Raw genomic sequence first — 15,612 nt, 5'->3', positions numbered from 1 at the left:
TGAAATATCCGCTTAAATCTGGCCTTTGGGATTACCAGGCAGCGTTTTAACGCAAATCAAAATAATTCATAAGGAAAAAAGCAGACGCTATATGAAAAAAAAACCATATGGATTATTTATTTTCAGCGGAATATTTAACGTACAATGGGTTTAATGGCTGGCAGTAAATAATGTTGAGGCGATTAATATTCAGGATGCAGTTTATTGAGATTTAATGAGGACAAGCCGCAGAACAAAATTGTACTCTCGTTGTGAGTAAAAAGGCACAGTTAGATCAAAAAGCTTTAAATTGTTTTAAATAGTTCGTTAAAATGCTGCAATAAATTGGTTTTATGTATTTAAAACCATTCAGCTTGCTCTTTTATTTTGTGACTTCTTTTGCTACATTTTATTTTCATCGGCATTGTGATATAATCGCCATCACTAACAACAATATCTTGCATAATAGATTGGCGAAAAAAAAACAAATCAGAGGAGATGGGACATATAGCAAAAATATTGAATAATTCCATAACCTTTGCTGCTTCCCTATTCGCAATTTTGAATTATATAATACGTTGCAAAAATATGCAATTAAATAAAAATAATAAAAAGACGAAATGTACAAGTAACAATAAACAATCATAGAACGAAATCGTATTAAAATATTAGCAAAAACCGGCCAGAATCAGCCACATTGTGTGGATTTTATTCAATCAACTTTTTGCCAACTTTTAAATAAAACGAAGAGCGGTGCAGAACATTTACAATGGTCTATTCATTCGCTTTATTCTCATTTGTATGCAGTGTGCCGAATTAAATTGCTTTCATTGTTTGTAGTCACAGATTAACCTTTGTAAATACAAACTAGGGAGCAGCCATATGATACCTGTTACTCCCACAACGCCCATGGCTTTTGGCCAGACCCATAAACCACAATTTGTGGCTAATGCTGGCGCCACAAAAAACATCGATGCCGACACCTTCGAAATCGAAAAGCTTTCCCTTTTTTTATGCACCGGTTTGCGCAAACAGTAGCGCGATGAAGACAAAAACAAACACCCAATAGATTGAGCTGCCCAACATAAGTACGTACATAAGTATATATTTCACCTTTCACACGACTCCAGGTGAGCATGCGAATGGGCTCATTAAAGGCAGACGGCAGACACTTCTTGGCCAACGAGAATCGGGCCGAAAGCGAAAACAAGTCCGAAACGAAAGCACCAAAATCGAATATGCAAAGTGCGGAAAAAGGGGGCTAGAGATGCGATGCAATTAATCAGTCACGTTTCTCGATTGGAGTTCCAGCGAAATCGGACGACAACTGTTTTGATTTACCAAACAATACATATGTTATAAAGCATGTAATTATTTGCGCTTCACTTGGCGCTTATTTGTTTTCTTTCCGTTACCTTACTTTTTTGGCCATAATTTCACATTTAAAGCGATTAAATTTCGCTTTTGGCCTTGTGCTGCGCTAGCCCTCGACTCAATTACGTCTGCTTATTTATTTAACTCTATTTCTGCAGCGGTTTGTAATTGATTTTCAACCGCTGGACCACGGTGCGTATGATTGATATGCCAGCAATCAATGCTGAAGAACCCTCGACAAACATGTATTTAACTAGAAATTTCTATTATTATTGTTAGCCTCAACTGCAAATAGACAGAGGATAAACACTCGGCAAATCATTCCGCAAGTGTGCAAAACTCTTTACTAAACTCAAGGCAGCGCAAATATTTATTCGCTAATTAAGCATTTCTACGTGTCTAAATTTATTTCTGCCGTTTGGGTGATTTTTTTCATTTACCTTCCCATTCAGCGGCGGCTATAATAATAAATTTGACATCACTACTGGCGGCAAGCATAAAATTACCACGAGATAAACACAAATGTAAGCAGCTGGAAATTAGTCTTGAGCTCATCATCAAACACAGGTGATTGATACGCGCTCGCATGCTGATAACATTGACCCTCTCGACACTCCGACCTAGTGATCAATTAATAGCACAAATATTGAATGATCCGCCCCCGGACCTTCTTTATCTATTAACCCATTGACGATCTATGGGCGGGAAACTAAAATGGCTATGTGTTCATCTAAGGAGACTTATGTGCCGTGAATGACTGGAATGGATAATAGTTTCTGCACAAAATAAATTTTTGAAATACATAAATATGAAGCTAATGCTATAATTAAAAAATGTATAAAATGTTATAAAACTTAAATACATAAATATAAAGCTAATGCTATAATTAAAATGTATAAAATTTTATAAGAATTTTAAAAACTATTTTCTTACTTGAAGAATCCAACTAATATCTTTTTACTCCTTTATGAAAAATACTTACTATTAATATGTTATTCTACATTCCTTCCTTATTGTTCGTGCTAATAGGGCATTTTAAATTTGTTTTTAATCTTTTAATGCTTTTGATTTAGGAGATGTTCTTGCTGCAGTTAATGAGTGTTAAGCCAGACATCTGTTTTTATTTGCCCACCGTTTGCCATTTGCTGACAGCTGGAAGCTGCGCGGTTTCTGCTGCTTTTTCTTCGTCCAGCTCGGGCCTTCTTTTTTTTTTATTTTGTATATTTATTTTTTTTACTGCGCTTCAGCTTCTGCCGGCGGCTCCGTCGGGCGGTAAATGAAGTTAACTTGGCCTTGTCGCACGCCAGTCTGCTTCTGACATTCGCGCGCCGCGCTCGATCGCCGCTTTTAACGTCTGTGATACTCCGTTGCTATTGGCCAAAAAGGGCCAAAGTGCCGACAAGCGAAGCAAAGCGGCTTAGGTTCAAAAATAAATATATATATAGCTATATATTTCTTCGATTTTCGTGGAGCGAACTTGAGCTGGGATTTTAGCAAACGCAATGAAAACGGTAATTCAAACACAAGAACCGACTCAAAAGTATAAAGTCACACTGGCAGCTTTTGGCCAAATATCAAATGGTGTTTTGACTGAAACCAATTCTGGTTGGTCACAATACTCAATTAATTTGCCGAGTTTTGTAGACCGATTAAGTATGCAAATAGCCGTGATAAAACAAATCTGTCAATGCAATAAATCATTTACAATCGAAGCAAAAAGTGGTGAACAAGATTTTCAGATTATCAGATTAATTTTGTGATTTTCCCATTTATCATATCTTTGATTGGTCTTCTAATTAATCAAATCAAAATCAATGTGATAAATCAGAACCATAAAATGCGGAAAATCTTAAACTGTTTGCCAGCACATACATAAATTTAAAATATAAACAAGATATATAGCTACTTAATTATTAAATTGCTTCACCGTGCAGCTGGTCGAGCTATGATTTATTTGAGATATTAATTGAGTTTTCCTTAAAATGTTCCAAAATAAAGCCATAAATCCTTCGTAGGAAAAGCACCACAAAGCCCCATAAATTGAAACTAATTGCTAATATATGTAAAACTGGTTTAGACCTCGTTGCCATACACTTAAATAAATCATTAAATGATTAAATTAAATCATTAAATAATCATATCTACCCCTATTTATTTATAATAGATAAAACACACAATCGGCTTCCTACTGCTGGCAGCTTACCTTCCTTGCATGTCCTGGGCAGCTCCTGCCCTGCACTTCAGTGACCCAGAGCCCGATGAACTGGAGGCCTATCCCACGTCGCCCAGTCAGGTGTTGCCCATACAACCCGTGTTGATTTACCCCAAGCCACGTGAGAATCTCTACCAGGCGCGAACTTTAGCTGGACGAAATGACGACCAGGACATCATCTTTGTGAAGCTGCTGCAGGATAAGTCCCATGGCTATCGGCCCAAGCAGCAACGTCTCGTCATGGAGGAGACGAAGTCCTCGCAGCGCAAAAATCTCGGCCTAAAGGACATATTCTATGTGAAGGCGCTCACCAACGGACGATTTAGCCATGAGCGACTGAAGGTTTACCGGGTGCCCGAGTTCTACGCCATCAGTGTTTTTAGCAACGGTGATAAATGAGCAGAGACACCGGTTGTTGGCGATAAAAAAGGAGTAAAATAAGTTATTTTTAAGATGCTATAAATAAATACCTCAGGCGTGCCCAAGTGGAGTGTTTCATTCCGCTTTTTTTTTTTTTTTGTTGCTCTGAACTGAACTCTCTTATCGCGGCGCCACTTCGCGTTCGCGGATTTACACGCAATTTCAATTACTCATAAGCCGGGCTCAGGCGGGCTGACTGATGGGTGTCAGCATGGTCTTGGCCATCAGCCCCAACATTGGTATCAGCATTGGCAGCGACACGAGTTCGGTTGGGCCGATGCTGCTCGTTCCGTCGGAGCCACGTCAAGTGGCAATTAATAACTGTCAGTCGATTGGCGGCTGTGGCTACAGCTCCACCACCTTCTCCACCGCACACAATCCACATCCGACAACAAAGAACTAATCCCTTTTGTCACTGGGCGTCACAGACCGCGGGCCAAAGCATTACGTCAAAATCAAAGAAGGCAACAAAAGCTTGGCAAAAAAATAAATGCGAATGGAAAGGCTTTCTATGTAAAAAACCGAATTTAGGATACGCTTAGGGCGAAGGTATTTTGCTGGATAATGGACTTTGTTAGGGGATTACCAAAGAAAAATTGGAGCAAATAAAGAGTCAGAACGCAGATTATTTGATGTCCTAAAACGTACAGGGATTGACAACTAAATTGCCAACAAAAATTTAATCACAAATAATACCAAAACCTTTCAATGCCCTATTTGCCCTCTCAAGAAAAGTTTGTGAGCAAAATAACTTATTACAAATAAGCAAATAAATCACATTCCACTAACAGCTCTTGAACCCGTGCAGACTTTCGCCCAAAATACGCTTGTGGCACGTTCGCGTCTTTAAAAATGCTCGGCAGGTATTCGCTCCAGTTCCGGGAATAATAGAAAATGCCACACAAAGCACATAATTGAGTTGTCACAATTATGGTAATTTAATAATTAACTGCTAGCATTTAGCTTAGGGCTATTATGTGGTCCGGTTGCGGATACCGATCTGATTAGGTGACCATCAGGCGCGGCGCAATGTTCATTGACATCAGCTCCTGGAAGAGAAGCTTGGCCGCATATGGGAGTCGCACCTGGGAAATCTGCGTCTTGTTCTTGCAGCCCTTGCACTCGAACGTATTGTTGCGCAGATTGGCGATGGCAATCAGGCCACAGAAGTTGCAGATGTGTACGCGGTACGGATCGGAGACCTCGAATAAACGTTCTCGCAGGAACTGAGCGGCGCCGTGGGAGATCTGGCAATCACGCTCCATCTCACCGAAACGCAAGCCACCATCACGAGCACGACCTTCCATAGGCTGACGCACCAGGATCTGGACGGGGCCTCGAGCACGAGAGTGAATCTTGTCGTCCACCATGTGCTTAAGACGCTGATAGTAGGTGGGCCCCAGGAAGACCTGTAGTTAAGGGACTGATTAGTTTAAGATTATTGCAAGTTGAAAGTTAAGCAATTTACCTGAGCATTAATCTTTCGTCCAGTGTGGCCATTGTACATGACCTCATTGCCTCGAAGATGATAGCCGTACTCCTGAAGGAAGGTGGAGATCTTTTGCACGTTGACGGCATCGTTGAAGGGTGTAGCATCACCGATCTCTCCCTTGTTGGATCCCAGTTTTCCCTGCAGACACTCGATCAAGTGACCAATTGTCATACGAGATGGGATAGCGTGGGGGTTAATAATGATATCGGGTGCCAATCCCTCGCATGTGAAGGCCATGTCCTCCTGACGGTACTGGATGCCGCACGTTCCCTTTTGTCCGTGACGAGAAGCGAACTTATCGCCGATCTGCGGAATACGCACCGAGCGCACTCGAATCTTGCAGAACTTGTAGCCCTCGCTGTTGAGCGTAAGCATCACCTGGTCCACAATACCCGTCTCAGAGTTTCGCAGGAAAGTGGAGGCATCTCGTTTGGAGAAACGCTTCGTGTTGCTGTCCAGTTCGTCGTCGTTTTCAGGAAGGGTAATGGTCTTGCCAATAACCACATCGTCGCCAGATACACGAATTCCTGGGGCAATAATTCCATCATCGTCTAACTTGTCGTAGTGAGCATTTCTCATTCCTTGGCAGGTGCCGCGATGAGGCTTCTCGAAGTTCTCTTCCTGATCACCGACACGTTTGTTCTCCGAATCCTTGTATGATCGGTAGAACACAGAGCGGAAGAATCCACGCTCCACAGCGGATGCATTCAGAATGACAGAATCCTCCTGGTTGTAGCCAGTGTAGCAGAGAATAGCCACGATTGAATTGATGCCAGCTGGTAGTTCTCGGAAACGCAGGTACTCCATGGAACGTGTGGTCACAAGTGGCTTCATCGGATAGTAAAGTACGTGGGCTAGTGTGTCCATACGCACGTGGAAGTTGGTAATATAAACGCCCATAGCTTGCTTACCTATAAAAGATGAAAAAAACGTTATAAATGGATTAGTATTTCAAGTAGAACAGTAATGAATACTCATAAACTTACCCATAGCGCTTTGATAGGTGTTACGCGGACTCTGATTGTGATCGGGGAAGGGAATAATGGACGCGCACACGCCCAGGATCATGGCTGGATGGATCTCACAATGTGTGTATGTGGTACAATAAGCATAATCCTTGTCCTGCTTCAGATCGTAGGGAGACATAGCGATCATGACCGTTTCCTCCTCAAGGGTATCAATGTACTCCACCACTCCAGAGGCTACAAGGACCTGCCAACTGTAGTTGTTGTAGTCTCGCTCCTTTAACATCTCCACGTGAGTCTTTTTAAGCAGCAGCGATCCGTTTTCCACGATGAGAAGTGGCCGACAAATGCGACCAGCATCTGTATAGATTCGGATCTCACGATCTCGAATGTCTCGAATCATAGACACCTCTGACACGATGATATCCATCTGGCGACGCAACTTACGAAGCGTTGCCATGAGCTGCTCAGGATCACGATGTATGCCCACCCAGCAGCCGTTCACAAAGATCTTTGTAGCATCAGCGATGGCAGAAGGAGCAATTTCCTCCAGGTTTTCCATAGACCACTCCTCCAAGAACTCCAGAATGGGAGAAGGTTGTGATCCCACAGAAATGTAAGCCATGAGCGCCAGGTTCTTCACCAGACCAACAGCTGCTCCCTCAGGAGTTTCAGCGGGACACAACATACCCCAAAGAGTATTGTGCAACTGACGAGGTTTGGCCAGTTTACCGTCTCTGCCAATTGGCGAATTCACACGCCGCAAATGGGAAAGAGTAGAGGCGAAGGTCAAGCGATTCAACACCTGGGAGACACCGGCTCTCGCCTGATGCGCCTTCTTCTGGTCGCCCCAATTGCCAGTGGCCAAGGAATACCTTAAACCATCAGTAATAATATTAGTCTTGATGGCCAGTTCAAGGTTGAAGTCCTTTCCGCGATCGATGAACTTCTGTGTGTACATGCGCACCTCTTTCATCAGGTTTTTGAACAGACCACGGAAGAGGAAGGCCAGGAGGGGTCCAGCGAGATCAAGTCGCTTGTTTCCATAGTGATCTCGATCATCGAGTTCTCTCCTGCCCAAAGAGGCTAAGAGCAGCCGGTGAACCATGTAGCCCAAAAAGTATGCCTTCTTGGTCTCGCAGAAATCGGATACTCCAACGTGGGGCAGCATTTCCTTTTGCAAAATTTCCTTAGCGTACTTTATACGCTTGTCTTTTGTGACTCCGGGACGTGCTCCTCTAGCTCCAATGAAATTCAAGGCAACATTCTGCTCTTGGACTACAAAAGCCTCGTCCAGAGAAGGTTTCACCATTTCCATCATCTCGGGATCGTCGAAGTCATAGATGATATGCTCCAGAATATCGCGATCGGCCACGAAGCCCAATGCTCGAAACACAATCATAATGGGTATCTCCTGTTTGATGTACGGTAAGATGGCAATAATCCTCTGACCAATGGCTGACTTTTTTATGTTTTGCGATCCTCTTGCCATCATGTTTACCCACAGTGTAGACGTGGGTCTGGAACTGTGCTCCAAACACGACCGAATCTCAGTCTTAAAGGCATACTTGCCATCTTTCATGCTGAACACGTACACTGTGTTGGTGGCCATTTTCTCTTGGGCAATTAGCACCTTCTCGGAGCCGTTGATGATGAAGTAGCCACCGGGATCCAACGGGCACTCGTTCAGCTCCGTAAGATCACGATCAGTAAGCTGTGATAGCAAACAGTACGTTGATCTCAACATGATGGGAATCTTGCCTATGAAAGTCTTTTGATGCTGCGTTTCCACGGGATCCAGGCCCTCGACATTCTTGGTTTTCGTAATGTCCACGTAGAGAGGAGCGGAGTAAGTTAGATTTCGCAGGCGGGCCTCGTTCGGCATCATAGGACTGGGCGAACCATCCTTTTCCCAATGTGTTGGCTTGGAAAGATAGATTTGCTCGAATTTCAGCGAGAATCTGGGCGGGGTTTCCACCTCTCCGGATGTGTGCTGCGCTTCCGCCTGCAACTCAATGGCGGGGGAATCCTCCACAATGCGCTGCACCGACATCTGAATGAACTCATCGAAACTGTCCAGCTGCTGCCGCACCAAGCCCTTCTCGTCGAAGTACGCGTTAATCACGATCCAGCAGGCTTCCTGCCACAGCTCGTGAGAGATCTCCTCGGCATTCTCCTCCTCGTACAGTTCTGCAAGATGTTATTTGACCATTGAAATTCATTGCTAACAATGCGGAGCCCTAGCGCTCCAGCCGCCATATTAATTTTGGTACACGCCAACGTGCATGCACAAATTTTCGCAATTCATTTTACTCACCTTCCTCGTTGTCGTACATCATGATTTCAGTTTTCTAAAGTGCAGAAGCACTTTATGCGTTCAAGTAAATAACAATAAATTGGATTTGCAATGAATTAAATTGTAAAAACGTAGAAAATTTCACAACAAATGTTTGCCGACAACGCGATTAGCGGCGTTGTGCTGTGTTGGTAAACGGCAAAAGCAAAGCACAAGGTGCAGTTCATAAAGTTATAGCAAATACTTGTAAACACAATAAAATTGTTTTTGGCAACAAAATAAATTTAAAAGTGTGAATGATATAAGAAAAAAATATATGAACAACTAAATGAGTATGTAACTTAAATTATTATAATAATATAATTTTATTAATAACAAACGCATTTAAATTAAAAACAATTAAACCGAGAGTTTGCCAACACCAATGACACGCACACTTTCCAACACTAACAGACCGGCAAACAGCTGAGATTGTTGTACTCGTTTTACTTGGTTATTTAACACGCTTAAAAAATGAATTTTCTGTGGAAAGGACGCCGGTTTCTGATCGCAGGCATCCTGCCAACATTCGAAGGCGCCGCAGATGAAATAGTCGATAAGGAAAACAAAACATACAAGGCCTTTCTGGCCAGTAAACCACCAGAGGAAACAGGACTGGAGCGCCTCAAGCAAATGTTTACAATCGAGTAGGAAAACTAAGAATTCCATTTATACTAAAATCTACTGACCGTACATAAACATTTAAATAGCGAGTTTGGCAGCATATCCTCCGAGCTTAACTCGGTTTACCAGGCCGGCTTCCTAGGATTCCTTATTGGAGCTATTTACGGCGGAGTTACACAATCGCGCGTGGCCTACATGAATTTCATGGAGAACAACCAGGCCACAGCATTTAAATCGCACTTTGATGCCAAGGTAGGTATCTACGTATTATCATTTAAATATGTTATAATCAAGTTTTTAATCATAATTACAGAAAAAGCTGCAAGATCAATTCACAGTCAACTTTGCCAAAGGCGGCTTCAAATGGGGCTGGCGAGTGGGACTTTTTACCACATCCTACTTGTAAGTTCAGCAACACGAATTCAAATCTGTATCTGTGTGATACAAAAATGTGTTCCTTACAGCGGCATCATCACTTGTATGTCGGTGTACCGTGGAAAATCCTCAATCTACGAATACTTGGCCGCTGGTTCCATCACCGGCTCGCTTTACAAAGTGAGTCTTGGTCTGCGGGGCATGGCGGCAGGTGGAATCATTGGAGGTTTCTTGGGCGGCGTGGCTGGTGTGACGTCGCTGCTGCTGATGAAAGCATCAGGGACCTCGATGGAAGAGGTTCGCTACTGGCAGTACAAATGGCGACTCGATCGCGACGAAAACATTCAACAGGCGTTCAAAAAACTGACAGAGGACGAAAACCCAGAGCTTTTCAAGGCCCACGACGAGAAAACATCCGAACATGTATCGCTGGACACGATCAAGTGAGTCCTGAGGACTTAAAGAAGACGCCAGTGTGAACTTAGTTACTTTTTTTAATTTAAATAAATTGCATATATGTCCATCTAAAGTTACATAGACAAGAATACATTTAAGGAAGCCCACTTTGGCGGCTGCTATGCGATGTTTCAGTTGATGCCTAGTGCCTCTAAAGATATCGACTGACGTACGGACACATATAGACACGGGATAGACACAACACAAAAGAAATAAACGATTGGATACAATAAATTAAATGCTCTGCTAGGAAACAGTACGTAGAAGGGCGATAAACAGAATTGACTCGGTGGGATCGGGATTCAGACTTAGTCCTCTGCGGTGGGACGCGTGAGGCGCTTGGCGCCTCGGTTTGGTGGCCCCTTGGGCTTGGCAAAAGCCGGTCGGTGTAGAATCTTCTTTGGGTGCAGCTCGTCCTGCAAGAAGGCTTCGGTCAGCTCGCTGCCGCTGTCGATTTCAAGCTGAAATGTAAAACGTTGTTAGAAACATGAATCAGATTTAGTATGATTTAAAATTACTCATTATTTATGATTTACAGATTTCTATTTCAAGTGAAAAGTGAGACATTCGCCCTAATTATGATTCAAAATATTTCTAGAGATCGTGAATCAAAAGTATAGTGAATGTGGCGATTTGAAAGCAATAAATAAATCACAAACAATATATACCCTGCTTTTGCTTTTTATAGCCCTAATCTTTAGTGCTATTAGCGCAGCCACACCCACTCGCATTCATATCAACTCACCTTCTTAACAACCTCCACGCCAAGGGCCGCGAGCTCGTCGAGAAAAGGAGCCTTACAGCTTGAGTACATCATGCGCTCGCGCACGGAGCAGGAATATCCAGGCATGGAGTAGACGAACACGTACGACTCAAAGTAGTCGCCCTCGTGCGTGTGCCGAAACAGGAAGAGGTGGTATCGTGCATGATCCTCGGGCACTTGCTTCGGCAGATCGGCGAGCTCCACTTTGGCCGCACGCGAAACATGGATCTGTTCCTCCTCCAGATCGATGCGGAACTGAAGGTAGTCGTGCTTGCCGCGCACCAAATCCTGAACGGCAGCCACGGTTGCCTCGCTCAGCGGGCAATTGATCCCACCCAGAGTTTGGTGCCGCGTATTCGTATTGATCTCAGTGTGAACCTCTGTCTTTCGCAGCTCTTTCAGCTCCTCCTCCCTGCTGGTCAATGGAGCTGGGGCTGCGAAATCCTGCTTGTGCCGGCGATAGCCCTCCAGCGTGCACTCATCCAGAGTGGTGGCATGCAGCTCCTCTGTGATGTATGCTGATCCGAACTCCGTTTTCAACGTGGCCTTCGTGGAAGCGTATACCATCTTCTGTCGGATGCTGGCCGTGTCCGGCGTCCAGCTGATAAGTAGCCAACTGTAGCCCAGCGGGATCTTGGCGTCCAGGCGATAGAGAATATAGCAGGGCACATCCTTTTCCAGTAGGGGACCTATAAGCTTGTCGTAGTCGCGCTCCCAATCCTTTTTCGTCTCCGCCGTGGCGCCGCAACTAAGCTGCTCTGTAATTTGGGGCGGGGTGAAAACGGATGCGGGTTCGTTATCAAATCGTATGCCTAGTATATATCTTGTGTATATACGTTTCTGGATTAAATCCACTCACCATTCTCGATCGAAACTTTTATCACGCGAAATTTACCATTCTTCGCTTTGCCGAACACCTTGGCCAGCTGCTCGTTGGCTGAAAATACAAAGGGTGTTCTAAGGATGCGGATTAGGTGGTTCCCAAAGATAACAAACCTCGGATACCCGTTTGGTGAGACATTTGGACAACAGCTAAAATTAATATTGCCGAAAAAATATATTACTCACAACCAGTGTGACCGCAAAGCGCGAGTAGGGAAATACTAAACCGGGAAATATGTACCGATTCTGATTGGCAATCACTTCAAAGCGGCTTTAAATGTGTAAAAAAAAAAGAATTATTAATTAAAAAGATACTGTAATGCTATTTTTATAACTAAATTTTGGGAAAATTTTTAACACTCTGTTTTATAGAACATACATTTCAAAAATAATACCAAATGTGTCTGCACTGATACAGTGTTGAAAAATTCTTCAAGCTCCAGTACTTTGCAGCACAGGCCAGCGTTCTTTCTTTTTTCACGGAAAATGTAATGAAAAACTGCATTTAACTGCATTTAAAACGTAGCAACTAGCCCGGAAAAGCATCTGTTGTGCAATCGCATAGTCAATAAAGTGAGTGCACGCGAGATTCGTCCGATTAAACCGCTCCAGCGATCAACTGGAGCAGCTGGGCGTCGACGTCGGCAGAGGCCAGCCCACGCCCCAAATGTTTACGGGCGTGAAAAGTGCGGAAAAGCGAGGAATTTAATTGGGTTTTCGTTTCCCGTTTGCCCGCAGCATCCACACCCATGTTGACCGAAACCCCCATGGCCAGCGAGAACATCATGGACGAACTAGCCTCTCTGATACGCACCGAGATCCCCGATGGCCGCCAGAGTCTGCGGGACAGCTACACGAACCTGGAGCGGGTGGCCGACTACTGCGAGGACACCTACTACCGCGCGGACAACAAGAAGGCGGCCCTGGAGGCCACCAAGAACTACACCACCCAGTCGCTGGCCAGCGTGGCCTACCAGATTAACACGCTCGCCTATAGCTACATGCAGCTCCTCGAGCTTCAGGCCCAGCAGCTCGGCGAGATGGAGTCCCAGATGAACCACATCGCCCAGACGGTGCATATCCACAAGGAGAAGGTGGCCAGGAGGTAAGAACAACAAATTGCTTAAACTAGAATAGGAAAAGGGGATATGCATATTTTAAAACGACAAAGAATACGGAATGAACATTTTTGTCTGTAAGTACGACTCATCGGTGATAAAAGCTTCATAGAGAAGAAATGTACATTCATACATGCGTCGTCAGACGTGCTGATAAGACTGAACGTCTCTTTCTTCATTCTTTTCCTACATAACTATTTAGTTTTTTCAATTCACTTTATTTGTATTAATTATTTTTGATTATCTTCATTGTCTTTTCTCAGAGAGATTGGCGTGCTTACGGCTAACAAGGTGAGCTCGCGCCAGTTTAAGATCGTGGCGCCCATCAATCCGGAGAAGCCCATCAAGTATGTGCGCAAGCCCATCGACTACTCGATGTTGGACGAGATTGGCCACGGCATTAACTCGGCCCAGCACTCGCAGGTGCGACAGAAACATCGGGGCTCCAGCCATGGGTCCGTGCAATCCTTATTGCCGCCGTCGGTGGGACCTCCGCCAACCACGAAGCCCCCAACTCCGCCGCAGATGTCGCGAGCTGGGAACACTGGCACACTGGGCAAGTCGGTCAGCAATACCGGGACACTGGGCAAGAGTTCGCGGGAGTACCGCACTCCGCCTGTGGTCAATCCACCACAGGTGCCATCGCACTACGCTCCCAACTATCCTATTGGGCATCCAAAGCGAATGTCGACGGCTTCTTCAACGATGACTACCACCACCACAGGCGGCGGAGCGGCGGGCAATGAACGAGCTGCTGGCTACAGTGCACTTCCGATGCCACCCAGCCAGCAGATAGCCACACATGTAAACCTGCCCTCCGCGGGCATGATGCAATCGCTGCCACCACCGCCGCCCACTACGTACGACGATCGCAGCAGCATGCCACGTGAGTTAATTTGATTATTCTGCAATAGCTCAATACTAATAATGCGGTTTGCAATTCGTAGCAGCTCCTCCTTCACCACTTACGGTTTCGCAGCACGAGATGACCGAGCAGAGTCACATTGGCATGCACACTTTGGGACGCAATATCAACAGGTAAGTTTCTGGAAAATGCAATCCCTTCTTTGTGTAAATATAACCTATTTATTGTTCTCTGTGCAAATCCAGGAATCCAAATAGGTAAATTGCATGTTTCTCTGTTTATCATAGGGTTATACTCAGCTAAAAAAAGTTATACTAGGTTTTCGTGTTTGTACTGTGTATAACTCCATGAAATTCATATGTTATCTTGTATATTAAACGCGTATTTTTCCAAAGGAATCACTTCAGCTTGAACTTCGCTCGTCCCGGCTCACAGTCGCCTCCCTTGCCACCTCCGCCGCCGCCGGAGGATGAGCATCAAGACTTCGGACGACCACGCACATCGACGGGACCGCAGCTGGCGCCCATAGTGCCCGAGGATCAGAACTTACCCGGCTGGGTGCCCAAGAACTTCATTGAGAAGGGTAGGCTGATTGGAGCAACTAACAATATACCTTACTAATTCTTACAAACATTCCAGTGGTAGCCATTTACGACTACTATGCCGACAAGGACGACGAGCTGAGCTTCCAGGAAAGCTCAGTGCTGTACGTGCTCAAGAAAAACGACGACGGCTGGTGGGAGGGCGTCATGGATGGTGTTACCGGTCTGTTTCCGGGCAACTACGTAGAGCCTTGTGTCTAAGCCTCGCATCGATATTCTAAACATGCCAACCATTACAATAATCTGCATCATCTGGTCTGTTCCAGTCCTCTGCTGCTTCTCAAGAGCTCCAAAAAATTTCAATTCAGTTATCGGAGAGTTAGACTGAGGACCGCAACAGACTCAGCTGACAATGACGATAAGATTTTGAGCATATTAATAAGGACAATTATACAATTACACACCTACACAAGCACAGCAGGCCAGAGAAAGCGAATTCCATTAGCATCAGCCAACCGCATTTAGTCTAATATAAACGAGCACACAAACACACAGAATCCACGGGCTAGGGATACCGCTTGCTGCCCAACTAAAACTATTTACACTTTAGTAGCCGAAAACGATGCAAGAAGGGGAAAGTGAAACCGGATACCCGTGAATAACTTATGCGATATTATAAAACTGTTCCACAACCGTAGACGAATTCTGTCCTGCTCCTGCCGCCAATCCAAATACTTTAAATATTTGCTCACAGTTTTATCAAGCGATTTCTGTTTGCCTTGCGCTTTGATATGCCCGGCTATTATACACCAATACTACCCGAACCTATGCCCCCAGCAATACTGTAGGTTATATAAATTTCAGTTAGCATTTAATACTTAAGTATTGGCCAGTTGGAACTTTTGTTTATACTTTTACGAACCGCAACGATGTCTTTTTTTTGCGAACGTTTAGTTAAAATGGAATTGCCAGCAAAGGAATCAAATTAAATTAAACAATACAAGTACACATACGCTCTATATGGTAAAAATAATAGCTAATAAAAATTTCAATTACTAAACCGCAAGCCCTTGTTCTATGACCGTGTAATTTGCGCTGACCTTCTCGTGAGTCGAGCCCCGGATGTCAGTAAAAATCCGTAATTGGGGCAAGGCTCTGTGGCCTGCCAAATTCAAATTCGAAATCTCAAATGCAAATTTCAAGTCGTGTG

At 44.4% G+C, this 15,612-nt stretch overlaps 5 protein-coding genes across 12 annotated transcripts; 3 read left to right on the top strand and 2 right to left on the bottom strand.

Annotated features, from left to right (window-relative positions):
- The first annotated feature begins 2,655 nt into the window (after positions 1 to 2,655).
- CG14356 (uncharacterized protein) lies at positions 2,656 to 4,048 on the top strand. The gene is made up of 2 exons (NM_142082.3): positions 2,656 to 2,864; positions 3,518 to 4,048. Exons 1-2 carry the CDS (start codon positions 2,856 to 2,858, stop codon positions 3,962 to 3,964), a joined length of 456 nt encoding a protein of 151 aa, NP_650339.1. The 5' UTR covers positions 2,656 to 2,855; the 3' UTR covers positions 3,965 to 4,048.
- A 568-nt stretch (positions 4,049 to 4,616) lies between these two features.
- Positions 4,617 to 8,937, bottom strand: Polr2B (RNA polymerase II subunit B). Of its 2 annotated transcripts, none has more exons than NM_001300394.1 (4): positions 8,760 to 8,937; positions 6,464 to 8,632; positions 5,454 to 6,388; positions 4,617 to 5,394 (listed from the first exon to the last, which is right to left on the bottom strand). In NM_001300394.1, exons 1-4 carry the CDS (start codon positions 8,779 to 8,781, stop codon positions 4,990 to 4,992), a joined length of 3,531 nt encoding a protein of 1,176 aa, NP_001287323.1. In that variant the 5' UTR covers positions 8,782 to 8,937; the 3' UTR covers positions 4,617 to 4,989. The 2 variants fall into 2 exon arrangements, with proteins under 2 accessions (NP_001287323.1, NP_476706.1); NM_057358.4 differs by having other exon boundaries at positions 4,902 to 5,394.
- A 242-nt stretch (positions 8,938 to 9,179) lies between these two features.
- Positions 9,180 to 10,565, top strand: 140up (upstream of RpII140). 2 transcript variants are annotated; one of them, NM_001275632.1, is made up of 4 exons: positions 9,180 to 9,424; positions 9,488 to 9,653; positions 9,715 to 9,803; positions 9,866 to 10,565. In NM_001275632.1, the coding sequence occupies exons 1-4, from the start codon at positions 9,252 to 9,254 to the stop codon at positions 10,221 to 10,223; spliced, it is 786 nt and encodes a 261-aa protein (NP_001262561.1). In that variant the 5' UTR covers positions 9,180 to 9,251; the 3' UTR covers positions 10,224 to 10,565. The 2 variants fall into 2 exon arrangements, with proteins under 2 accessions (NP_001262561.1, NP_476951.1); NM_057603.6 differs by having other exon boundaries at positions 9,866 to 10,302.
- twf (twinfilin) lies at positions 10,254 to 12,074 on the bottom strand. The gene is made up of 4 exons (NM_142081.4): positions 11,992 to 12,074; positions 11,855 to 11,932; positions 10,978 to 11,753; positions 10,254 to 10,693 (listed from the first exon to the last, which is right to left on the bottom strand). Exons 1-4 carry the CDS (start codon positions 12,014 to 12,016, stop codon positions 10,541 to 10,543), a joined length of 1,032 nt encoding a protein of 343 aa, NP_650338.1. The 5' UTR covers positions 12,017 to 12,074; the 3' UTR covers positions 10,254 to 10,540.
- A 233-nt stretch (positions 12,075 to 12,307) lies between these two features.
- Abi (Abelson interacting protein) lies at positions 12,308 to 15,466 on the top strand. 6 transcript variants are annotated; one of them, NM_001260162.1, is made up of 7 exons: positions 12,308 to 12,450; positions 12,616 to 12,982; positions 13,259 to 13,881; positions 13,943 to 14,033; positions 14,106 to 14,117; positions 14,256 to 14,443; positions 14,500 to 15,466. In NM_001260162.1, exons 2-7 carry the CDS (start codon positions 12,627 to 12,629, stop codon positions 14,661 to 14,663), a joined length of 1,434 nt encoding a protein of 477 aa, NP_001247091.1. In that variant the 5' UTR covers positions 12,308 to 12,450; positions 12,616 to 12,626; the 3' UTR covers positions 14,664 to 15,466. The 6 variants fall into 6 exon arrangements, with proteins under 6 accessions (NP_001247091.1, NP_001247090.1, NP_001262560.1 ...); NM_001260161.1 differs by lacking the exon at positions 14,106 to 14,117 and having other exon boundaries at positions 12,308 to 12,365; positions 13,946 to 14,033; NM_001275631.1 differs by lacking the exon at positions 14,106 to 14,117 and having other exon boundaries at positions 12,308 to 12,365.
- The last annotated feature ends 146 nt before the right edge of the window (positions 15,467 to 15,612 follow it).

Source organism: Drosophila melanogaster, chromosome 3R, assembly GCF_000001215.4.
Source record: "Drosophila melanogaster chromosome 3R".
Taxonomy (NCBI): Eukaryota; Metazoa; Arthropoda; class Insecta; order Diptera; family Drosophilidae; genus Drosophila; species Drosophila melanogaster.
This window is presented reverse-complemented; position numbering and strand designations above follow the sequence as displayed.